This window comes from Camelus dromedarius, chromosome 9 (assembly GCF_036321535.1).
Source record: "Camelus dromedarius isolate mCamDro1 chromosome 9, mCamDro1.pat, whole genome shotgun sequence".
In the NCBI taxonomy this organism is placed as follows: Eukaryota; Metazoa; Chordata; class Mammalia; order Artiodactyla; family Camelidae; genus Camelus; species Camelus dromedarius.
In genome coordinates, this window is record NC_087444.1 from 31,932,332 (window position 1) to 31,958,323 (window position 25,992).

General features: G+C 39.7%; 1 protein-coding gene and 1 long non-coding RNA gene across 2 annotated transcripts; one reads left to right on the plus strand and one right to left on the minus strand.

Annotated features, from left to right (window-relative positions):
- On the plus strand, positions 1 to 19,590 carry DDX19B (DEAD-box helicase 19B). Its single transcript, XM_031458099.2, has 12 exons — positions 1 to 185; positions 9,628 to 9,676; positions 10,563 to 10,616; positions 11,203 to 11,338; positions 11,621 to 11,713; positions 14,148 to 14,250; positions 14,814 to 14,928; positions 16,609 to 16,786; positions 17,118 to 17,355; positions 18,054 to 18,216; positions 18,685 to 18,876; positions 19,291 to 19,590. The coding sequence occupies exons 1-12, from the start codon at positions 129 to 131 to the stop codon at positions 19,350 to 19,352; spliced, it is 1,440 nt and encodes a 479-aa protein (XP_031313959.1). The 5' UTR covers positions 1 to 128; the 3' UTR covers positions 19,353 to 19,590.
- On the minus strand, positions 17,182 to 25,982 carry LOC105097710 (uncharacterized). The gene is made up of 4 exons (XR_004138872.2): positions 25,826 to 25,982; positions 23,253 to 23,672; positions 21,916 to 22,031; positions 17,182 to 19,736 (listed from the first exon to the last, which is right to left on the minus strand). It is a non-coding gene; the product is annotated as an uncharacterized LOC105097710 (long non-coding RNA).
- Between the last annotated feature and the right edge of the window lie 10 nt (positions 25,983 to 25,992).

The window sequence follows — 25,992 nt, forward strand, 5'->3', positions numbered from 1 at the left end:
GTCCCCAGCGCCGGCGCGAATGACTTCCCCCTTGGTGGGGCCGGAGTTGCCCGGGATCGCGGATCGCTCATCGCGCCGCGCTAGCCGGCGAGTTCGCCAGCACCAGCGTCTCAGCTGCGCCCGGCACCATGGCCACTGACTCGTGGGCCCTGGCAGTGGACGAGCAGGAAGCGGCGGCCGAGTCGGTGAGTTGGCTTCAGCCGTAAAAGGGTCAGAGGGCCAGTTTTGGCTGGGGGTCAGATCCCTGGGAAAAAATCCCTAGCTTGGTCTGGGCCGGAATGGGGTGTCGGGGGGAAGGAGCCTGGCCCTTGGCTTCCTTTACCCACCTGCCTCCCGGTTATGTAAGCTCAGGTGAACGCTCCCATCCGTAAAGAGACCAGCCATCCGTCTGTCTTCCTAGAGTCAGTATTGACTGCACTCACCACCCTGAATTGTAGTAATCGCCTTTGTAGCTGTCATTTTCCATATCCCGATTCTGAGCTGCTTGGGCTCAGGGACCATGGCTTATACATATTTGTGCGGTTCAGCTTGCTCAGTGATGATGAATGATAGACTGTAGCCAGACTGTAGGCCTGGCAGTCAGTAAATCCTCTCCTGATCCGCTTAACTTTGTGCTGGGCCTGACACACAGTAAGTAAGATGCGTGTTAAACGTTACAACGTGGGATTAATTTTTCCCTGCGAAACGCTCTTAAATTCTGATAGTGCATAGAACCCGCTTTGTTAATACTTGTTCCTATGAACTTCTCGAGAACAAGTTCTTAGTCTTATTTTTTACAAATGATTAAAAAATGTTTCATGTACACATAGTTCGAGTCAAATAGTTTTAAAAACTAGTTCCCTCCCATTTCTTTCCTTTCCAGAGAAAACTATTTCTTTTTTCTTTTTTAAAACTTTTTAAAACTTTTTAAAAAATTGAAGTATGGTTTACAATGTTTTGTCAATTTCTGGTGTACAGCATAATGTTTCAGTCATACATATATATACATACATTCCTTTTCATATTCTTTTTCATTATAGATTACTACTATAAGATACTGAATATAGTTCCCTGTGCTCTATACGGTATACATTTGTATCTGCAACAAGTAGTAGTTAGTGTCAGCAAATCTCGAACTCCTAATATAACCATTTCTCTTGGAGTCGATTTACAATATTGACCCCCTTATTCCCTGGATAACATGCATGCTTTGCTACTTCTTGAATTTTCCGTTTTAGATGTTTATTGATTTTGACACTTTCCTCCATTCTCCTTTCCCCGCCACAAAAGCATACCTTCCCATTCCCCATTTCTTCATTTTATTGTCATCTTAATTAGACCAGTATTGTGTATTTATATTAGTCAATTTGTGAATTCTTTTATTTCCTGTACAACTTTTCCTTGGAATTTATCATTGCCTTGTGTTTTTGCTTTGTGCTCTTTGTGCTTATCACCAATTCAAACCCAAGCTCTTTGCTAATTGTCTAAGTTTATTGCAGGATGTTCAGACACATCAAGTATTCTATCAATTCCATTTCTGCCTGGTCTTTTAGCCTTTTTCAAGCTGTGCTAGTAGTCCCTATGTTTAGAGCACAGTTAATTTTGGGTACTGGAGGGGAATAGGGCTAATTTCTGCCCTCATTCTGGGCAGATCTCCTTCTCTTTTGTATTGGATCCCCTTCTTTCTGTATCCCCTCTCTTTGTCTTTATTGATTTGGTGGAGCCATTCATCAGCTTTCTGCATATGTATGGGAAGTAAGTTCCTTAAGATACATTGCCTTTCCAAAATTAGCTTCTTTTGCCCTATCTGAATAATAATATGGCTGGCAGTAGAATTGTAGGATAGAAATTATTTTTTTCTGCCAAATTTTAAAGGAATTGTTCTATTGCCTTCTGGATTTCTGAATTTGTTTTGAGATGTCTGAGACTGTTCAGATTCCTGATGTGACTTTTTTTTTTTTTTTTTTTTACTTTTCTAAGCTTGAAGAATCTTCTGTGTGTCTTCAGTATTCAGAAAATTCATGATGATATGTCTTGGTATGGGTCTATTTTCATTCATTTTACTAGGCACTTGGTGGGAACTTCAATCTGGAATACTTTTGTCCTTGAATTATGGGAAATCTTGAAATTTTTCGTTTTTTATTTCTTCACCTTTTTTTATTCCATCTTTCCAGACTCTTATTAGTTGAATGTTGAATCTCTTAGACTGCCTTTTAATTTTTTAAAGTCAAGTTTATTGAGATACAGTTTATATAAAGTAAAATTCACCCTTGTTGGTACTACAGTTCTGTGAATTTTGACAGAGGCATACAATTGTATAGCTACCACCACAATCAAGATATAGAACATTTCCACCACTCCAAAAAGTTCCATCGAACGCTTTGCATTCAGTTCCTTCTCCCTGCCCTTCTTTAGCAACTGCTGATTTGTTTTCTGTCATTTAGTTTCCAAAATGTGGTATAAATCAAATGATATAATATGTAACCTTTTGAAAAATTTGGCTTTCACTTAGCATAATACATTTGGGATTCAACCACGTAGTTACATGAATCAATAGTTTGTCTTTTTAGTGTTCCATATATGGATGTACCATCTTCTGTTGATGAACATTCAGATATTTTCTAGTCTTTGACAATTATGAATAAAGCTATTATATATATTAGGATACAGATTTTTGTATGGACTTATGTTTACATTTCTCTTGGGTAAATACCTAAGAGGGTGATTTGCTGGGTTATACGTTAAGTGTATGTTTAACTTTATAAATTATATGCCAAACTGTTTTCAAAGTGGCTGTACCATTTTGTGTTCCCACCTGTGATGTCTGGGAGCTCTGGTTGCTACATATCCTCATCAGCACAGCATGGCAGTTCTTTTCGTCCATTCTAGTAGGTGTATAGCAGTGTCTCACTGAGGTTTTAATTTACATTTCCCTAATGAATAATGATATTGAGAATCTTTGCGTGTGCTTATTTGCCACCCATATAATTCCTTTGAAGTGGCTTTTCAAATCTTTTGTCCATTTGAAAATTCAGGTTGTTTTTTTGAGTTGGGAGAATTCTTTTTTTTTTTTTTAACATTTTTTATTGATTTATAATCATTTTACAATGTTGTGTCAAATTCCAGTGTTCAGCACAATTTTTCAGTCATTCATGGACATATACACACTCATTGTCACATTTTTTCTCTGTGAGTTATCATAACATTTTGTGTATATTTCCCTGTGCTATACAGTGTAATCTTGTTTATCTATTCTACAATTTTGAAATCCCAGTCTATCCCTTCCCACCCTCCACCCCCCTGGTAACCACAAGTCTGTATTCTCTGTCTGTGAGTCTATTTCTGTCCTATATTTACACTTTGTTTTTGTTTGTTTGTTTGTTTTTGTTTTTTAGATTCCACATATGAGTGATCTCATATGGTATTTTTCTTTCTCTTTCTGGCTTACTTCACTTAGAATGACATTCTCCAGGAGCATCCATGTTGCTGCAAATGGCATTATGTTGTCGGTTTTTATGGCTGAGTAGTATTCCATTGTATAAATATACCACATCTTCTTTATCCAGTCACCTGTTGATGGACATTGAGGCTGTTTCCATGTTTTGGCTATTGTAAATAGTGCTGCTATGAACATTGGGGTGCAGGTGTCATCCTGAAGTAGATTTCCTTCTGGATACAAGCCCAGGAGTGGGATTCCTGGGTCATATGGTAAGTCTATTCCTAGTCTTTTGAGGAATCTCCACACTGTTTTCCATAGTGGCTGCACCAAACTGCATTCCCACCAGCAGTGTAGGAGGGTTCCCCTTTCTCCACAGCCTCTCCAGCATTTGTCATTTGTGGATTTTTGAATGACGGCCATTCTGACTGGTGTGAGGTGATACCTCATTGTAGTTTTGATTTGCATTTCTCTGATAATTAGTGATATGGAGCATTTTTTCATGTGCTTTTTGATCATTTGTATGTCTTCCTTGGAGAATTGCTTGTTTAGGTCTTCTGCCCATTTTTGGATTGGGTTGTTTATTTTTTTCTTATTGAGTCATATGAGCTGCTTATATATTCTGGAGATCAAGCCTTTGTCGGTTTCACTTGCAAAAATTTTCTCCCATTCCGTAGGTTGTCTTCTTGTTTTACTTCTGGTTTCCTTTGCTGTGCAGAAGCTTGTAAGTTTCATTAGGTCCCATTTGTTTATTCTTGCTTTTATTTCTTCTAGGAGAAAATTTTTGAAATGTATGTCAGATAATGTTTTGCCTATGTTTTCCTCTAGGAGGTTTATTGTATCTTGTCTTATGTTTAAGTCTTTGATCCATTTTGAGTTGATTTTTGTATATGGTGTAAGGGAGTGTTCTAGCTTCATTGTTTTACATGCTGCTGTCCAGTTTTTCGAACACCATTTGCTAAAGAGACTGTCTTTATTCCATTGTATATTCTTGCCTCCTTTGTCAAAGATGAGTTAACCAAAAGTTTATGGGTTCATTTCTGGGCTCTCTATTCTGTTCCACTGGTCTATATGTCTGTTTTGGTACCAATACCATGCTGTCTTGATGACTGTAGCTCTATAGTATTGTCTGAAGTCTGGGAGAGTTATTCTTCCAGCCTCTTTCTTTCTCTTCAGTAATGCTTTGGCAATTCTAGGTCTTTGATGGTTCCATATGAATTTTATTATGATTTTTTCTAGTTCTGTGAAATATGTCCTGGGTAATTGGATAGGGATTGCATTAAATCTGTAGATTGCCTTGGGTAGTGTGACCATTTTAACAATATTGATTCTTCCAATCCAAGAGCATGGAATATCTTTCCATTTTTTAAAGTCTTCTTTAATTTCCTTCATCAATGGTTTATAGTTTTCTGTGTATAATTCTTTCACCTCCTTGGTTAGATTTATTCCCAGATATTTTATTACTTTGGGTGCTATTTTAAAGGGGATTGTTTCTTTACTTTCTTTTTCTGTTGATTCATCGTTAGTGTAAAGAAATGCAACTGATTTTTGAACGTTAATTTTGTAACCTGCTACCTTGCTGAATTCTTCAATCAGTTCTAGTAGCTTTTGTGTGGACCTTTTAGGGTTTTCTATATATAGTAACATGTCATCAGCATATAATGACACTTTTACCTCTTCTTTTCCAATTTGGATCCCTTTTATTTCTTTCTCTTGCCTGACTGCTGTGGCTAGGACTTCCAGGACTATGTTGAATAGGAGTGGTGATAGTGGGCATCCTTGTCTTGTCCCAGATTTTAGTGGGAAGCTTTTGAGTTTTTCACCGTTGAGTACTATGCTGGCTGTAGGTTTGTCATATATAGCTTTTATTATGTTGAGATATGTTCCCTCTACCCACTTTGGCGAGAGTTTTTATCATAAATGGGTGTTGAATTTTGTCAAATGCTTTTTCTGCATCGATTGAGATGATCATGTGGTTTTTGTCCATTCTCTTGTTGATGTGATGTATTACACTGATTGATTTGCGTATGTTGAACCAGCCTTGTGTCCCTGGGATGAACCCCACTTGGTCATGATGTATAATCTTTTTTATGTGTTGTTGGATTCTATTTGCTAAAGGGAGAATTCTTTATATATTCTGGATACAAGTCTTTAATCAGACATGTCCTTTAAAAAATTTTTTTTTGGTGGTGGGTAATTAGGTTTATTTATGTATTGTTTTAATGAAGGTGCTGGGGATTGAACCCAGGACCTCGTGCATGCTGAGCACATACTTAACCACTGAGATATACCCTCTCCCCATCAGATATGCCCTTTGCATATATAGTCTCCCAGACTGAAACTTGCTTTTTTATTTCTTAACAGTACTTTTAGAAGAGCAGACATTTTCAATTTTGGCTAATTCTACTTGTCAGGTTTTTTTCATAATTAGTTCTTTTTGTGCTCTAAGAAATATACCGTACCCAAGGACAAAACTTTTCATCTGTATTTTCTTCTACAAGATTTACAGCTTTAAATGTCACATTTATGCCTATGATCCATTTTGAGTTTTTTTTTATGTAGTAGGAAGATTGGATCAACATTACCACAATCAATTTTATAACATTTTCATCACCCTGAAAAGAAACCTGAACCCATCAGCATTCACCCCTTTTTCTCTTCAACCTCCCACCCCAGCTCCTTGCAACCACTAATCTACTTTCTGTTGCTTTAGATTTGCCTACTCAGGAAAATTTCATATAAATTAGTCATATAATACATGATCTTTCGTAGCTTTCTTTCACTTAGCATAATATTTTCAAGGTTCATCCATGTTGTGCAACTGATCAGTATTTTATTCATTTTTATTGCCAAATAATATTCCATTGTATAGATATACCATAATTTATCCATTCATCAATGTCCATTGATGGACATTTATAGTTTTCTACTTTTTAGGTATTATGAATAATGTTGCTATGATCATTCATATACAAGTTTTTGTATGGACATATATTTTCCATTCTCTTGGGTTTATATCTAAAAGTAGTATTGCTGGATTATATGGTAACTCTGTTTTTAACTTTTGAGGAATTGCCAGACTGTTTTCCAGAGTGACTGCATCATTGTATCATCTTTAAGTGTATTATTCTCTTTGAGATTAGTATCATCTATGAGAGGCACTGTTGTGTAGAAGTTAAGACCTAAAACTTTGTAGCCAGACAGACTTGGATTTGTATTCTGGGCCCATCACTGACTAGTTATATGATCTTGGGCAAGTTGCTTAACTTTCCTGTGCCTCAGTTTCCACATTTGTAAAATGGGGATAATCATAGTACATAACTCATTGAGTGATGGACATGCCTGAAATAAGTGCTATATAAGTGATAGTTATTATTATAGTTGTTGTTGTTGTTGCTATTTATAATTCACAATTTGCTTACAGGAATCTATTAAATTACTTGTCCATATTGTACGGATTAGCTGAACTTCGTTAAGTTTTATGAATCTACTTAATCATGCACAGGTAAATTATAATAGATCATAGCATTCTAAAACTGAACAAATGAGCAGAGACAACTGTTCACCTCTGCTTGTGGAACTCCCACTGAGGATCCCCACAGGAATTGCGTGACACAGGTGACTGTGACATCTACAGTGCAAAGTTACTGTATTTTAATTTCTCATCAAGCTTCATTTCTTACTCATTTTAGATAAGACAGTATTAGACCCTATTTATATTTATTTTCTCATTCCCCTGTAGTTTTTCTTTGTCCTCTTGGTTCCTTGGGAAATTTCTTTTCGATTTAGAGGTGGGCAAAGGGAGTAGGAAATTCTGATGGGTAAGACTCTAAGTCTCCTACTTCACCATCATGTCTAAGGCAGTCTTTATTCAGTATAACCCCCCATCATTAAATCTTCCTCCTTATGTCTCGAGAATCCTTTCTCAGGTAGTTTTTGAATAAAATGCAGTGTGTAATGGTGTAGTTTTCAATTATTTTAACATATCTTAAAAACTAAAATATTAATTAAAAGCATTGAAAAATGTTGATATTATAAGATGGGTGGGTTTGCTTTTGTGCCTTTCAGTTAATTTTCTGGATTTCAGAATGGTTTCCAAAGAATTTGCAAGAGAAATCAGTTTCTCCATTTTGGTCTGAATAAACAGCAAAGGAAGGAATCTGAACTAACTGGACTTTTCAATGTATATTTCAGCATTTGGTTTACTGACACCACAGTAGGTGATACAAACTTCACTGTCCTGCTGCTTTTGCTGTATAGGCTTTGAGATACTGAAAGCCAAATGAGGGCTGAGTATGTTTTCAGAATCTGCTGTAACTTCTCCAGAATCTGATACATTGTAACCAAAATAATATCTATTGATTTCATTTACATTGTTGCTATCAACTTTTCCTACACATTGCATTTTAGTTATTTTAACTATTTATTTACTTTGTTAGCTTCAGTTTTAACACTGTATCAACAACAAAAAAGGTTGTCTTTTATCATTGAATATTAAAATGCTTTACAGTAAAGGATATTTCTAACTCATTTGTACCTCATTAACTCTTTTATATCTCAGCCATAACATTCATTTTAGGTAGCAGTTATCACCCTAGGAGTGAATACTATTAACCCTACTCTTGTAAATATTGCTGGTAAGTCAGTCTGTCTCTCTGATTTTAATATCACACTTAAACTAGGTTCAGTGGGAGGATGTGGAGGAGGAGTGCTGTAGTGAATGCTAGACTATATGGAACATCTATTATATATCATATCTTATACTGGTTGCCTCATATTCATTATCTGTTTTTTGGAATTAATAAAGGGTTGTTACTGCTTTATAATGATTTTCTTTTTGGCCAGTTTCCTTTCTTGTCAATCTCTCCAGTGTATTTCTCCCTGGTTTCCCCTTCCTCCACCCCAACACCAAAGTAGCCAGAGACACCAGAAACTCCCTTTTCAGTTTCCACCAGTAGAAGTGAGATTCCTCCATCCCCAACTAACTACCCATTAAAACAGTTTTTACATTCTTCCCTCTACTTTCCTCTGTCTTAAACTTAGAGGAAAAACAGAAATAAACCCCAAAACATAAAAAACTTGTGTAGGTGGTGCTTTAAGAAATAGCCATTTGATTGTGGTGTTTTTCATTCTTCCCCCCTCACTATATGATGTTTTAAGCCCCACTTAATATTTTGTTATTAATCTGCTTTGTGCTAGATTCAAAGGTCAACTAAAAGTAAAAATATCCTGTCTTTAAGTTTTTCTTTTCCCCCCACTTTACTGAGGTATAATTGATAAATAAAAGGGTATATTCATTGTAATAGAGGAGGGATGTCCTGCCAGGAAATCCATAATTTACAGTGTTTGATCAAAATCCAAATAAATCTTTCTTCAAAATGTCTTTGCTCTGTCCCTTCGTTTCTATTCCCAATTCAGCCTGCTGGGTATTTTGATTATATAGTGTGCCATGATGCTCCAGGCTGTTCCCAGTTTAAAATATCACACATCCAGCACAAGGCAACCCAAATTTAAGGTTGCATGCATAGCAGTGTGCTGTAGCCTGTGGCTCAAACATAACCCACAGCATAGCTGATTCCCACCCACAGAAGGGGGAACCTGAGGTGGCAGGGCTCGAGGCCAGCTGGAGAAGGGGGAGGCCTTTTTTTTTTTTTTTTGGATAAATTATGAAATTTATTTATATTTCACCTTTTAAAAGCCAGAACATAACAAATGTCACTCTCTGGAAAGTCATCTTATTAGAAATTTAATACAAGGAAATCAGTTTCCCACCCACAGATGCTTTTCATTGTAGTCCTCCACCTCAGTGTTCTCTGAAGAATGACTGTATTTTCCAGTATCTCTTTAAATTTCTTCTTGTTTGGAAATTGAGAGTGACAACTCAAATGGTATTCTGTAGAGAGGTCTTTGTAATCAGGGCATTAAGCAAACTCATGAATTGTAATTGTCTCTAAGGATTGTAATTAGGTAGTATGGATTTTGAGCTGTTGTGTAACCAGTTTTTTTCTATTGCTGTACTTATGGGATATTTTGTTTATTCTCGCTCTAACACTTAGTAAACAAAAGGAGTCCAGCAGAACATCCTAATGAATATGTCCTAATAGGTTGTGAGAGTGGTTCACTTCCCCCCAGCTTCACTGGGGTGGGCTCTGTTGATACAAAGTCTTTTCAGTGATTTTCCTGACACTTTCCCCCCTGTATTCTCCATTTAGCTGAGCAACTTGAATCTTAAGGAAGAGAAAATCAAGCCAGATGCCAATGGTGAGTAACTAAAAGCTAGTTTGAAAACAAACATGATCTCCTATAGTATTTATGTTTTAGCATAATAACTGTTTGGGAAAAAATTATATATGTGCTAGAAAGGAGGCTGGCAGATACTAGAAGTCATTTAATTTGGGAATCAACAAACTGGATTGTTTTATACTGGGCTTAATATAAGCATGAGGATGGTTAATTGGTTTATAAATTACTGAATTTATTACTAATCATGAAAATACACTGCCAAAGATTGTTGTTTTTAAAAATATTCCTCAATTTGAGATGAGATGGACAAAGTATGAGCAACCTGAGAGTTAACCTATTGTAATTATTCTGAAATCATATCTACTAAAAATCTAAGATTTCCATTAAATTTTTGTTGATGTATTTAATATTATAGGGGAGAAATTGTAACATTTATCTCATTCTGAATTATCTTTCTCTGTATATTTTTACATAACTACGATGCTGAATATGTGTTTCTGTTAACAGCTTATATTCATAGTCTCTTAATGGTATTGTGTTCATATTTTGATGAAATATGATTTGCATAGATATTCCTCTGTTGAGCATCAGGGTGGTTTCTGATCATTGCTGTAATGATCTTTCTGTAACATTTGAGAAATGTTGATGCCGTGAAGGAAATTAATACTAGTTTTTGGGTATAGTGAGAGGACTTGGAACAGGAAAGAACTGAAATACAAGTAACAGTTTGCATACCTTTGTTTATATAGGAACAATAAAATGTTTTTATCTGTGGCTTGGTTTCCTCACTTATTTTTTTGCTCCCCAGGCCTTTACATTTCTAGTGTCTCATAGAATTTGAATTGTCTCAGCTGTTGGGTATGGGATGTGATTTTGAATGACGGCCACTTTGTGTCTGATAAAGGTGCTGTCGTCAAGACCAATGCTAATGCAGAGAAGACAGATGAAGAAGAGAAAGGTAACACAGCCTAGAGTCATATATACATGAAGTTCTACACACTAAGAGAATGAAATATTATAAGGTTTCATTTTTACACCCTACTTGGCTGGACTTTAATGGGAACCACAGTGCTAGCAAAAGTTTGACCCAGTCATTGGTAAAACAATTCTAATTGTTTACATTTTAGAGAAGTTTTACTTTGAACAACTGATAAAATTTCAGCAGCAGCAGGAAATATCCCTGAATGATTATCATGTACAGGTCTTTATAAAAGAAATTCTAAGATGCATTTCCACTTTCTAATAAAATTATATTTAATGATACTTTGACACACTTAACATGAATAAATAGATGCAAACAGCTTATACGATGTCAAGATACAGACTTTAATTTATTTATATTTACAAATCAAAACTAAAATATACCTTGAATCAGAAGTCCCAGTACAAATAAATGTTATTACTTAAAATACCAAAGGCAATTGAATTCAGATGAGCTCACATTGGATTTCACAGACTTTTTTTTTCATTGAGTTATAGTCAGTTTACAATGTTGTGTGGATTTCACAGACTTTTAAAAATCTTCATGCTGTCTTTCCTGACAGAGGACAGAGCCGCCCAATCCTTACTCAACAAGCTGATCAGAAGCAACCTTGTTGATAACACCAACCAAGTGGAAGTCCTGCAGCGGGATCCAAACTCCCCTCTCTACTCAGTGAAGTCCTTCGAGGAGCTACGCCTGTGAGTACTTACTTTGACTTTCCCCTTTGTGTTTAGGTAGAACTCCTAGGCTTGTTAATATATTTTTTTTTTTATCACAGCAGAACATTTTGAGCTAACACACATTTAATGAAAGAGTTTAGCTGCTTTAGGCTAGTAAGTAAAATTTCCAGGTAATTTGTAAAAGCTTTAGCTGCACTCAACACATTGTGCTCAGTTTACAATTAACGTATTGTTAGCTAGATATCTGGCTTCTTTCTTCAGCCAAAAGACTGTGACTTTCATCTGTAACTGTTTTTCTAGGAAACCACAGCTTCTCCAGGGAGTCTATGCCATGGGCTTCAACCGTCCATCCAAGATACAAGAGAACGCATTGCCTTTGATGCTTGCTGAGCCGTATGTGTCCTGATGCAACTCTATCCCATATTCAATTTTCCATGTTTTTTTTAAACTTTTATTATTTTAAAAACTAAACTAGTAATTTGTGCTTATTTTAAAAAAGTTAGAAAACAATGAAAAGTAAGAAAAAAAACTTGTGATCTCCCCCCCCCCCACACTCTTAATATTTGGAGTAGAGACTTCGAGATGTCTTTCTGTGTAAACTTACATATGTATATTTTCTTCTTAATGGAACCATATAGAATATTTAAATGCTCTTTAAAAACTTAATTATATGATAATCTATGTTGGTAAATATATATACATTTATGTCATTTATATACAACGTGATTTCAGTGTATGGATATGTAAAATTTATGTGTCAAATGTAGTAGGCAGAAACCAAACAGGGTTCTAGGACACCAGAATAGTACAGTTACTGAGGTGGTAATCTGGTGCAGTGCTTCTTGCACTTTCATAGGTATGTGAATCTCATAGGAATGAATTAAAATGCAGATTCTGATTTCAGTAGGTAGGAGGTGGGGACTGAGGTCCACCATTTCTAATAAGCTCTGGATGACTCTGATACTGCTAGTGTCAGGCCACTTTCTGAGTAACAAAGTTCCGGGGCATAGGAATATTTGATAGAAATTGATCCCTACATTATGTATGATTATATAAAATTGTACTGCATATAATCCTAAATCCTAAAACCCCTTTCCTTATTTGTCTGAAAATAGATATTTTAGGTCTTATTTTCTTCAAAGTTTTCTTTGTTCTGTGTCATAAAAGTGACATTTTTTTCAAGATGGGTAATTTCTTCTTTTTACTTGTCACTTTGAGCAAACTTAAAAGTGAATAAATGGAATGTTTAGTAGATTGTTTCACTTTAGTCATTTGTACTTAATGGATTTTGATGCTTTCATAGATGCTCATTGTTACATTATCAATGTTAGAAGAGACTTGAGAGAATTATCTAGTACTTTTTCTTCATTAACAAATATTTACTGAGGGCTTGGTTTGTAACAGATACTATCCTAGGCACTTGGATATGTTAATGAACAAAGCAGACCAAAACTCTTGCCCACAAGATGCTTATATTCTAGTTTGGAGTATAGTTGATTTATTTTTATTAAAAACAAATAAAATATGTGGTATGTTAAAAGGTGATAGATTATAATTAATGCCACTGAACTGTACACTTAAAAATGGCAAATTTTTATGTTATATATTTTACCATAATTTTAAAAAATAAAAAATGTAATATAGCATAAAGCCCTGACTTGTATACTTTAAAAGGGTGAATTGTATGATACATGAATTATTATCTCAATAAAGTTATTTTTTAAAAAGGTGACAAATGCTAAGGAGAACAATAAACAGAGCATGATAGGGGAGATTGGGAATACCAAGGACCTGATTGCGGTTTTACCCCCAACATTTTATTAAGCAGATTTGTTCAAACATAAAGTTGAAAGGATTTTATAGTGAACACCTATATACCCACCTCCTAGGTTCTTTTTTTTTTTTTTAAGTTAATTTGGGGTGGGTAATTAGGTATTTTTTTAGATTTATTTTTAATGGACATACTGGGAATTGAACCTAGGACCTATGCATGCTAAGCATGCACTCTAGCACTGAGCTATGCCCTCCCCTCCCCCAGATTCTTTCACTAACATTTTATTATGCTTTATCATGTATGTATCCAATACATCTTGTTTTTTAAGGCATTTCAAAGTAGGTTTGTGTTTTTTTGGGGGGTGGGGGGTAAATTCGGTTTATTATGGAGATACTGGGGATTGAACCCAGGACCTTGTGCATGCTAAGCACACACTCTACCACTGAGCTATACCCTCCCCACTGCAATTTTAAATCAAATAGGGTAGAATCTCATCAAGAAGGTGATACCTGAGCAGAGACTTGAAGGAGAGGAGGGAGTTGACATGTTGTCATCTGGGAACAATTGTCCCAGGCAGAGAATACCCAGTGCCCAAGCCCTAAGACAAAAGTGTGGCTGGCATGTTTTCAGAGCAGCCGTTGTGGTGGAGTGGACTGAGTAAGGGAGAGGGTAGTGGTGAGAACAGAGAGAAAGCGTGGAGACCCAGAACAGGTAGGACCTGGGAGGGCATTATGAGAACTTCAGCTTTTACTCTGAATGAAATCTGGAGCAAATGGAAGGTTTTTGAGCAGAAACATGACATAAGCTGACATATTTTAAGAGAATCACTGACTGCTGTGTCAAGAATAGATAAAAGATAAGGACTGCTTCAAATCTCACCATAAAATCTTCTGTTTGTGAAGGTAGCATGTGTAACTCTGCTACAGAATCCAAGGCCTCCTTCTGTAAATTAAGTTTGAATACTCATTCTTTAATTAAGCTTTATTCTTTACTTTTATTCACGGGAAGAATACTTGCGATTTAAACTCCTAAACAGTTTGTTTTCTTGCGCAGCCCACAGAACTTAATTGCCCAGTCTCAGTCTGGTACTGGTAAAACAGCTGCCTTTGTGTTGGCCATGCTCAGCCAAGTAGAACCTGCAAACAGATACCCTCAGGTAAGGCCTTGGTGAATTTGGGTTTTCTAACCCGTAGCTAGAAGGGAAATGCCACTTGATGGATTAAAAGCCAAGCTATGAATTACTCTTCATATAAACTAGAACTCCTTAGGTTGAGCATAAACAACATGGTCAATCTTCCAGTAACAACAAAAATCCTCTTCCCCTTTTGATGATTTTCCAGCCCTGGGATACTGCTGATAGTTCTGACTCCTTTAGTTTCAGGAAAAACCTCCTTCATCTACAACTATCATCCATTAGAAAGTTCTGAGAACCTTCTGAGTAAGTAGAAAGGAAGCTAATCTCCAATGGGAATTTCAGATCCCTGCTTACTTGTAGGTTTTGGTACTCCAGTGACCAATAGCTGTTTTCAGTGTCTTTACCCAGCCAGAGTTCTGACCCCTAAAAATTCTAGCTTATGCAGCTTAAAGAATTGAATGGTGTGCACTTTATACATTCTGTCCTTCAGCCTCAGCTGGAGGAATAATTAAATCCTAATGATAATTCCCCATTGCAAAAGAGCTAGTGTCTTGAATTCTTACCCTGCACTCTTTCCCTGCCAGTGTCTGTGCCTCTCCCCAACATATGAGCTCGCTCTTCAAACTGGAAAAGTGATTGAGCAGATGGGCAAATTTTATCCTGAACTGAAGCTAGCATATGCTGTTCGTGGCAATAAATGTGAGTATGAATATGTGGTCCTAGTTAATTAAGCTAATAACTTTTCATTTTGAAAATTTTCAAAATGTACGCCGTAGTTGAAATAATACAATGAACATGTGCCTTCTGCCTAGATTCAAAAAGTTAACATTTTGCCATATTTGCTTTATCTGTATATGTATATGTGTATTTTTGGTGAACCATTTGGAAGTAGATTGTAGACAATGTGGCTCTTTATTCCTAAATACTTCAGTATGCATTTCATAATAACAGTCTTCAACAAACCCACAGTACCCTTATCACAACCAAGAAAATTAATAGATTCTCTAATAACTAACATCTAGTCCATTTCCATTTTACCCTAGTTGTTCCAGAAGTGTTTCTTTATGGCTTTTTTGTTTTTGAACCAAGATCGAGTAACGTATACGCATTGCATTTGGTTGTTGCATCTTGTTAAGTTTCAGTCTGGAATAGTCCCTCACACTTCCCCCCACCGTTGCATTTGACTTTTTCAACAGACCAAACAAGTTTCTTATAAAATCTTCCAAATTCTGGATTTGTTTAATAGCTTAATTTCTTTTTAATGTCATTAGAAGAACAAAAGTGTTCTAAAATGTTCATGGTGATTAACTTTGGGAGCTATTTATATTATTTTCTTTATCCATCCTTTCTATTTTTGCTTGTTTTACAACAAACTAACAATATTTAAGTATTTTAAAATTTGTAGGAATCTTGGTTGTCTTGTGGATCTTTAACACAAACCTGTGACTTTATGACTGTCAGAAATCTCCTAGAGTGTCCTAAAGCCAACTTAAGTCAGTTCTGAGGAGAAAAGTTAATAAAATAATAAAACTTGGTGGAAAATCATCATAAGACATTTAAAATATTGAAATTTGGATTTCAATCAGGATGGCAGAGGATTCTGAATATTTGTTTGTGGCGGGCAGTAATTGGTTTGTTAACTGGTGAGAGGCAGCATTTGTTAACATTGAATTGACTCAACATTGACATTTGGGCAAAACTTTGGCTGTGACTGGAGCCAGATATATGTATGTATTATATGTATCTGGTCAAGGCTGCACTGTAATTACAGGACAAAAAATTGAATCAGTAAGTACCATCTAACTCAAAATAAGCCAAATTCTCAAGGATGTGTCATGGTCTGCCAGGCCTAGAGGGAGGAAGCACTCTATCTAAGAGAGGCAGTTTGTTTCTTTGAGGAGACAACACCTTTTATAATGAGTCCTATTTACTGAGCTGGGCAAGGGGCATGTAAAGGCAACTGACTTATTCAATATAGATGCTGGGAGAGCCGAGGGGCAGAGTACAATTGGAGTAAGAAGAACTCTGAAAAAGTCTACCTGTGAGGAAATGCAAACCTAGGCTGGGGAGAAGGTTGGCGGAGAAGAAATAAAGATAACAGATCCTTGAAAGAGGATTGATGATTGTAGAGAATGTAAAGAATACCACTGAAGAGGTTTCCATCTCATTCTTTATACCCTTACTGTATCTTTTCAGCATTACTACCTGTTTTTTGTGTGTATGCCCATTAAATACTATAGTGCTATCCTAACCTTCCCTTAAAGTATTAATGCAAACATCAAAACAGTTGCATTAAAATACATCATAGCTTTAAAATGTCTCACAGAGGGGAGCTGGCTTTGCCAAGGAAATACCCACAGACACATCTTGTCTCCACAGTGGAAAGAGGTCAGAAGATCAGTGAGCACATTGTCATTGGCACTCCTGGGACCGTTCTGGACTGGTGCTCCAAGCTCAAGTTCATTGACCCCAAGAAGATTAAGGTGTTTGTTCTGGATGAGGCTGACGTGATGATAGCTACTCAGGGCCACCAAGATCAGAGCATCCGCATCCAGAGGTAGGGACGCTTGAGGCAGGAGGAACTCTCCAGACTCCATTTTGCCCCTGCCAGGTTCTTTCCTCCACTGCTCCAGGAGCATTTGTCTGATGGGCCATTTCCGTGTCAGCATGGACCACACTCCCAGCTTGCGCTGAGGAAGGAGACTTAGGGAACTACTGGCACCCCGTCCCTGCCCTGTGTCTGCTCGCACCTCCTTCCTGCAGTGCTCCTCTCCTCTCTGCTGCCTTCCTGGGGGTGTAGGTCACCCTGGCCCGGGAGGCCGTGCTTCTGTACCTCCCAGTGAAACATTTGGGCGGGTCATGCCGAACACCTGGGCCTTCCCTTGCAGGATGCTGCCCAGGAACTGCCAGATGCTGCTTTTCTCTGCCACCTTTGAAGACTCTGTATGGAAATTTGCCCAGAAAGTGGTTCCAGACCCAAATATCATCAAACTGAAGCGCGAGGAGGAGACGTTGGACACCATCAAGCAGTATTACGTCCTGTGCAATAACAGAGACGAGAAGTTCCAGGCCCTGTGCAACCTGTATGGGGCCATCACCATCGCTCAAGCGATGATCTTCTGTCATGTGAGTAGCAGCAGCAGCAGGAGCAGGGGGAGCAGGGGGAGGAGGAGGAGGCGGCCTGTGGGGGAGGAGCTCCCTGGAGGGTGTGGCCCCACCCCTCCCTCTCAGTCAGCTCCACCTTAGTGCTGGGGCCAGGTTCCCTCCACACAGCTGGAAAGGAAATGAATCCCCTACATCTGGCCCAGGACAGATTCTCTCAGATTGTAATGAGTTGTAAGATGAAGACTGCAAGAGCTAAACCTTCTTTGATCCCACTTGTTAGAGATAACTTGGAAAAAACTCCAAGTAACATCTAAGGAAATAATTTTAAAGTATTAAGACTATAGGGCGGAAGGTATAGCTCAAGTGGTAGAGCGCATGCTTAGCATGCATTAGGTCCTGAGTTCAATCCCCAGTACCTCCTCCAAAAATAAATAAACCTAATTACCACCACCCCCCAAATTAAAGTATTAAGACTATAGAGTATTTAGGAAAGAAAACATTTGGCTCAAACCACAGTCTTCCTAGATGAACACTAAGATCATTGAGTTATTCATGCTAGAAAAATCGTGGCTAAAAAATAGAGAAAATTTAAGCCTGATCTCCTGACTGAACTCAGCTGAGCCTTTATGCATGTTAATGGCAATAAGCCACTTTTCTGCAGGGGTCTTCATTTTTTTTTTTACAGGTATCTTCATTTAAAACAATTCTTTTCACTCCAGACCCGTAAAACAGCTAGCTGGCTGGCAGCAGAGCTCTCAAAAGAAGGCCACCAGGTGGCTCTGCTGAGCGGTGAGATGGTGGTGGAGCAGAGGGCTGCCGTGATTGAGCGCTTCCGAGAGGGCAAAGAGAAGGTTCTGGTCACCACCAATGTGTGTGCCCGCGGTGAGCACAGAACGTACCTCAGTATGCTAGGCTCAGGGGAGCAAGAGAAATCCTCGTGTGGGGGACACTCTGGTGGTGTGGGGTAGAGCAGGTGCGCTTGGTGGCGACACTGTTTGCTAGGAGAGCCTGTTTAGATTCCCTCAGCAGATGAGAACTTTCACAGAAACCAGGAGTCTTGATTTGGTGGTTTAGAACGGTGCCTGCTCTTCTTGGGGTCCCCAGTGAGGCTTTAGCTGCTTCTCCACATACTTGTACCCAGCAGAGGCTTTGACTGATCTTGTAATTTGGCCAGCATCTGTGAAAGTTCTGTTTTTCCCGTCTGGGTTCTGCCACCTGCCCCTCTGTCCAAATCCCAGAGCTGGCCCGTCCCAGACTCTTCTTCCACCTGAGGTTGGTGTGTGCAGGCCCGAGTGTGGGTGACAGTGAGTTACGTCCCGCCTTACTCCTCTCCACCTCTCCTCCCTGCAGGCATCGACGTTGAACAGGTGTCTGTCGTCATCAACTTTGACCTCCCCGTGGACAAGGATGGGAACCCGGACAATGAGACCTACCTGCACCGGATCGGGCGCACCGGCCGCTTTGGCAAGAGGGGCCTGGCAGTGAACATGGTGGACAGCAAGCACAGCATGAACATCCTGAACAGAATCCAGGAGCACTTCAGTGAGTCCCCTGGAGGGTCCCTGCCCCGCCCTTGCCTTACAGGGGCGAGTCAGGGGGGAGGGGAGGTTTTCCTGTGTCCCTGAGAGAGGCCTTTGTTTCCGTCCCATTCTCCTCCTTCCCTACAACGCAGAAGTTCACAAAGAGCACACCTGGAGAGTTTGGGGCTCAGGGACTTGAATGACAGTCCCCCTTGGCCAGGCTGAGGGGCCCAGTGCTCTGACTGTTGTCAGTGTCCCTCGCTCAGTCACTGGAAGCCTCTGGGGTTCCGTGAAGGATCCCTGTGGCCAGAGGCACAGAAGTTCCTAGGGGGCGGAGACCTGAGTTTCCTCTCTCCCTGCTGTGTGGCCCCTTCCCTGGTGCTTGTCTCTGTGTAACCCCATGTTGATCTCTCTTTGAATTCCATTTCTCCCCCAGATAAGAAAATAGAAAGACTGGATACGGATGATTTGGACGAGATTGAGAAAATAGCCAATTGAGAAGCTGCAGTGGTGCCCGCCCTTGGCGCTCCCCCTGCGTGGACACTAGTGCTTTCACGGCCTAGCCCTCGACAGTCACCACAGAGATGAAGGCACGAGTAGAGAGAAACTACCTACCTCATTTTAAATTACGTTTGGACTTGACAAAAATTGTGCAAATGATGGGGAAAGGTAGAAAAAACTGTTTACACAACTTTGAAGATTAGGCGTGAATACACAGAAATTTACCTTTTGGAAATTCCGTCGTCTTTCTTGGCCAGCGTTTTCCCCATCATTACATCAGTCTTGATGTTGTGGCTAATCACTTGCTCAGGATCCTCTGAGGCAGCCCCTGCCTGGTTCTCTGCATGGGCATGTTCAGGCCAGCCTCTTGCCCTTGTGGAACTGACAGAATAGAGGTGAAGAGGGGACACAGGGAGAGATCCCAAGTAGGACAGGTGTGTAAGTCTGCCATCATGTTTGGAGGAGACCTGTGAGCTGCTGCTTTGAATTTGAGTTGGGACAGCTCCTCTGAGCGTTGTCAGCCCCCTCTGTCCTGAGGCCCACAGCAGGAAGGGATTTGCTAAGCATGGACCAAAATGCCAGCCTGGGATCTGTGGTGAATGCATGTCTGTGTTGCAGACCGTGACCTGTTCTTAGCAGATATGGTCTGTGTAGAGTGCACATCTGATTACTGGCGGGTCCCTTGCTTGTGCTTGAGCAAGTCCTGTGGAGAAGTCATGGTGGAGAATGAGTGGTGGTCCTAGCTTGCCACAAAACCTGGTTTTGTGGGCACTTGCAGCATTTTTTTTTACTTACCTAACATCACCTTGACCCTTTGGTAGCCCCAAGCATATAAAAGGTGATCTGAGGTTTGGATCCTCAGTGAAAATTGTGGTGTCAAGTTGCTAATGGCCAGTCTTAAGTCACCTCCAGAAGTCATCAGACATAGTCACAAATCCTTGCTTTGTCTCCAGATTCCAGAAGTCAAGTTTTTTGTCATAACTGAGGAATGATTTCAGAAATTTGGCATCTTGATTATAAAGGGAATCTGAACATCTGCGTTCACAGTGTTTGGAATACAAACAGGCACGACTAAGGGACAGGGTGGACTGCAGCCATTCATCTGTCCAAGGCAAGAGTAACTGCCAAGGCCTTTGCTCCATCTTTATTTGACATCCTTGTGCAGAATAGTCAGAGCAAATAGTAGTGGACACTTCCTGACACCTGGCCAAGGCTGTTGGTACCCACAGAGTGACAGAGCAAAGATGAGACAAAAACAGCTGCAAGAGCAGTATGAAACCCCAGCCAAAAGGAGTCCTCTTCAGCTCTGTGACTTTGACACAGCAAGGCCACTTTATCTAGGACCAGACCTGGAAGAGGGATTTTCTGTGATGAGAATGATTCCAATTCCAGACCTCCCTGTAGGCATTTTTGTATTTTAAGGCCAGATTTGTCTCCTGGGAAGGGAAGGGGCCAGGAGACAAATCTCTGTCAGCCTCCAGGTGGTGTCCTTCATCTCTGACATTACAGGTCCTACAGAGAACAACAGACTCCCAATCCTGCCACATTCCCTGTGGGCACTTGACTGTGTTGAATCTTGTTTGTACTTCTGGCCAGCTCTGATCTGCCTTGGGAGTCTTGTAAGAAAAGAAGAAATTTTATACCTCCCCCTCCCCCCAAATCCTGTGGACGAACCCTGAAATGACTTATAACAAAGGCAATAATTAAAACAATATAGACTCCTCTCGAGGCTGCCGGCTGAGTATATCCCCCCCTTCTCACAACATGAGTAACCTACCCACTAAGTAGCCCTGTAACCAAGCAGGAAAATGGGAAGGGATGTGCTTCAGACTCTTCAGCAGTGGGAGTAAATGGTATCTGGTAGAAATTTGGATCAGCAGTTCCTAATCTGGGTGCTTGGACCCCTAAGAATTCACTGGATGGGTTTCATGGAGTTTATGAAGTATATACAATATTTTGAGTTTAAATGCATTTTCCTGGGGAGAAACTCCCAAAGGAGTATATGCCTTTTAAACAGGTAAGACTCACTGTATGGATGGCTCTGGAATGTCACCCCAATGTCCCTGCAGTCTATATTCCTGCACAGTCCAACTTCATTCCTGCCAGTGCTTGGCTCCTAGGGTGCTCTGGTCCACAGCTTCCTCTGCAACCTTGTGCTGTATTGAGACATCAGTGATGTGACATGTACTGAGCCCTTGGAGAGCTTCAGTCCTCAGAGTTTCTTTTACTGTTTTCAGTAAGTTCCTCTGTATGGAACTGTCCATAGAACAGAGAAACTCACTTGAGAAAAGGAGATTTGGGTCCAATGGAAAATTCTGGATATGTTCATTATCCATAAACAATGGATTTCACTGGTTTTGTTGAATGTTCACTGACTATATGCATAAAAACTAATCAGTTAATGTATTCTTTATTGAGGTTAATGGAACTTAATTGTGATGTTCATGTTACTGAGACATTTATGAGTACAAGAAGAAAACAGCAGCATGTTTTTGGTTGCTAGTATTGGTGATCATACTTGAGAGAAGATTTACGTATTATTCCATAGACTAGTCATCACCTGATATTGCTGTTCCATTTCAGAGTTGACATTGCTCCAGCATAAACAGTTGGGATGTCTCCATAGGCCAAGGGCCCTACTCAGTTGCCAGAGGGCTCCTCATGTTCCTTTTTTCCCTGTTGGTAAACCAGAGGATGCTGGCTGACTAGTCAGAAAGAAGGTAGATGCCAGCAACACAGAGTTCTCACAACCTATTTTCTAGTCCTAGGAAATGAACAAAATAGAGCTTGGAAAGAGGTCTTCTCCCTTTGTTGTTCCCATTTCATTTATTATTTAACACGAAGGCTGTTTCATTCCAGATGTCTTTGGTATTCAGAAGGTAAGGATTTCTGAGGTTAGAGAAGACCTCATGAAGGAGTGGTATTTGCTTATGAGAGAATAGTGGGATTCCAAGTGATAAGAAGTGTGCCCTAGGCAGATGAGGCCCTATTAAGACCAAGGCACCTTCACCAGGATAAATGCAGTGTACTGGAAGGGCAGTGAGGGGAGCAGCATTGCCATGTGAGTAGAGAAGTCTTGTTAGGTAGAAAATGAAGATTTGATTATTTCAACAGTATTTGGATTCAGTAGTAAGTTGTCATAGATTCTTAAGTCATAGGAAGTGATGATGTAGTTTTGAGGGTGGGGGAATAGGTCTACCAGAGATACTCAGGATATATTGAAACTGGAAAAGGCTGGCATCTGAGAACACAGTTAGAAGATTATTACATCAATCCCATCACAGAGCAAGTGCCAGGACGTCATTGGTTGCATTGAGAGCACAGAAGTAGACCAGAGGGATATTACAGAAGAGGAATGGTAGGCTTTTATACCCACTTAATGCTGTTATTCCAAAAAGATTGTGTGGCTCTTAAAACTTAAACTATCTAAAAATAATTCTGGGGAGAAACCCAAAGGGAAGGTTTGGAAAGAACAAGTGACATCAGGGTTGAATCATGAGGGAATGACTCATGAAGTCAGGCCCATCCCCTTTGCAAGAAGAGACTAGCCTCTCTTCACCAACACCCCAAGCCCTTATAGATTTCAAGGGCCCTCTTCAGTTTTCTCTTGGTCTTGGACATAGATAACAGGTTCTTAGGAACTGCCTGCAGTTTTACCTGACTTTGCTTTTCTGGCTGAGAATTAATTTCCCTATTCTGTTGATTGACTCAGATTGCAGGACCTTCCAAAAATGACAGTAGAGGTGAGGGAACCTGAAGGGCTGATGCTAGGAGGCTCCAGTACCCTGCTCTCCAAATCCTGAATCTGGAACAGGGCTCTCCCAGAACAGCTTCAAACACCTAGTGGGAAGTTACAGGCAGATGGGAATCTGCTTGGAGGACGTTCGTTACTCTTACCTCATGCCCTCTCTTTCTCCAGCCCGTTGGATGCTTCTGCCTTGGCTTAGAAACAGTTCTGGCATTCGTATCAGCAGAGCAAGAGGTTTCTCCATAGTAATACTAATTGTAAAATGGGGAGTGGGGTAGGTGGAGGAAAATACTAGATGAAGCCTAAGAATGGTGGCTGTCTAAGATATCAGGTGCTCAGATGAGACACAGCCTCTGCTTTATCAGTATGTCATAGGCAGAGGTGCTTGGGTGGCAGATCTTTCTTTTATGCCATCCTACAGCCCAGGGCTACAGCCAGCTTCTCCCAGAGGAAGTGGGGTAGGGGAGGGGGCTGTTTAGATGGAACTCTTCTGGAAGTACTAGTACACATTTTGTGAGTCTTTATAGCTGTTACATCCTCATCCATATGCTTCCAGCATCCTCAGAATTCTGCAATTGGAGAAATGCCAAATAGTTTTAGGTTAGCTTATCCCTATGAGCAAACGTCCATACACTTAGACTTGAAAAGATCTGAGTTAGCCCCTGATCAGGTTGTATGGCCGAGTGTGTTAAGCGTATTGTTCTCTGGTCTTTGTTTCTCTCAAGTCACTAGCAGCTTCTAAATTTGCACAGAAATTGTCCTGAAAACCAATGCCATTTGAGTCCAGGTTTAATAACAAAACAGGTCCCAGTGTTTTGGCTTTGCTTTGTTAATTTCTAAAACAAGTAGAATTATGCTAGAGGGACAAATTAAATATTGTCCAATTCACCTGATTTCATATTTAACATCAGCAGAAGGAACAACTTCAGAAAAAGTTGCAGTGTCTCTAGCCTCATAGATTAGTCCTTTCTGGTTAATTACCCTACTCTGTCCAGTTACCATTTCAAGACTTTCACTCACCTCGAAAATCCAACCCCATCGTCCCCTCAACTGTCAACAAATAATCTCCCTATTCCCAGTAATGGCCAACAAAAAGAAACTCCCTCAACCTTCTGTCCCAGACCTTCCTCCAAGCACACTATCCTTCCTGCCCTCCTATTACAATGGGAGAGATATCCCTATTTTCTAAATTTCTCTACCAGTGCACCAAAGGCCCTCTGCTGCAGCTTTGTAAGGACTTGCTCCATTGATTCATTTTCAACCTCTCCCACCCTGACTACCCCATTAGCTGGTCCCCTGCTCCAGTCTTCTTGGGGTGGGCTGTTTGTTTTCTGTTTTCTTTTTTTGTGGCAGTATTATAGGGATTGAACCCAGGACTTCTTGCATGCTAAGCAGCTGCTCTACTATGGAGAGTTCCAGTAGCTCCTGACCAAGGTTCCTTGCTTAACCAGTTTAGTTTAGTCAGGCTCCTGAAACTTCTCCTTGGCCCATCTGTGCACTTTCCTGTAAAATCTAGTTTTAGTAAGAACTGGACCACCCTCCATATCAAGTTCTTCATCCTCTACCACCACCCAGGTGATGTCTGATCACCCTGGCCTGTCTTTAGCAATAATCCTGTTAAATTGGTTTAACCAAAACTCTCCTTGCCCCTGATATTTCCTCTTAAGTTTCCACCCACCTTTCTGCTCCTTGGCTATAAATTCCCGCTTTCCCATGCTGTATTTGGAATTGAACCCAATATTTCTCCCCACTACAAAATCCCATTGCAGTGATCCCTGTAACTATGGTAATGGTCCTGAATGAAGTTTGCCTTATCATCTTTAACAAATGTCATTCAAGATTTTTTTCCTTAACATCCTTACCAACGCAGGTGGATCTTGCCAGGATGCAGTGATACCTCACTGTGACTTTGATTTGCATTTCCTTAATAACAAATAATTTTGAGTTCCTTTTCTTATGCTTACTGACCATTTATCCTTATAAAGTGTTCAGTTCATTCACACACTTTGACATAAATGTTGGAATGATTAGGAATGTGTCCTAGAGTAATACGTTTTGAACTAAAATCTATATTAGTCAATTCAGCCATACATTGAAAAGTATTTATTGAAAATCTACCATGTGCCACTCAATTTTCTAGGTTCATCAATCAGCTGTGACTAAGGTTAAGATCTTTGCTGTTGAAGAGTTAATATTTTAGTAGGGAGAGACACAAAGTAAACTAGAAACAAGTAAGATGATTTTTGATGGTATGGAGAGGCTTACTTAAGTCTCATCAATTATCCATAAAACACGGGAAACATCCTATATCCCTAAGATGGGGAGGAGGAAGGGTACTTAGGTGATTTATGTGATATGAGCTTGATGGACTATTATAAAGCCATTACATTGATAATTATGACATTAAAAAATACTTAGCCGTATAGGAAGTCAAATTTAAAATTGTATATGTACTTTGTTTAAGACTATGTAAAACACCTGTGCTACGACGCATACGGACAAAAATTGGAAGGACCCAGAAGAAAAAGAAAATGTTAGGGTTTTTTGTTTTGTTTTTCTGTTTGTCCCCCACCCCCGTCTTACACGTTATCTCGCTCGTAACAGTATAAACTGGTATTGTATAGTAACGCCCTGAGATTTTCCTTCCTGTAAAGCTTTACAGTTCACAGACTTACAGATTCATCATGAGACGTGGCCGACTTAAAAATAAAACTTAGATTACCTCAGTGTGACGTGAAACAAAGAAGTATGGGCTAGGAATTTCACTCAATAGAGCTTAGGAATTTTATGGCACAATGAGGCTCTTCCCCAGGAAGTCGGCGGAAAGGAGTGTTCGCGAAGGAGGAGCTGGGCCGAGGCTGGAGGACAGGCCCGTTGCGGCACGGCACG

Bases quoted from the DNA above. Each gene is read 5' to 3' on its own strand.
- DDX19B (XM_031458099.2), top strand. From the start codon at position 129: ATGGCCACTGACTCGTGGGCCCTGGCAGTGGACGAGCAGGAAGCGGCG. The intron at 186-9,627 runs GTGAGTTGGCTT...TTCTCCATTTAG, and splicing joins AGGAAGCGGCGGCCGAGTCG to CTGAGCAACTTGAATCTTAA. The intron at 18,217-18,684 runs GTGAGCACAGAA...TCCTCCCTGCAG, and splicing joins CACCAATGTGTGTGCCCGCG to GCATCGACGTTGAACAGGTG.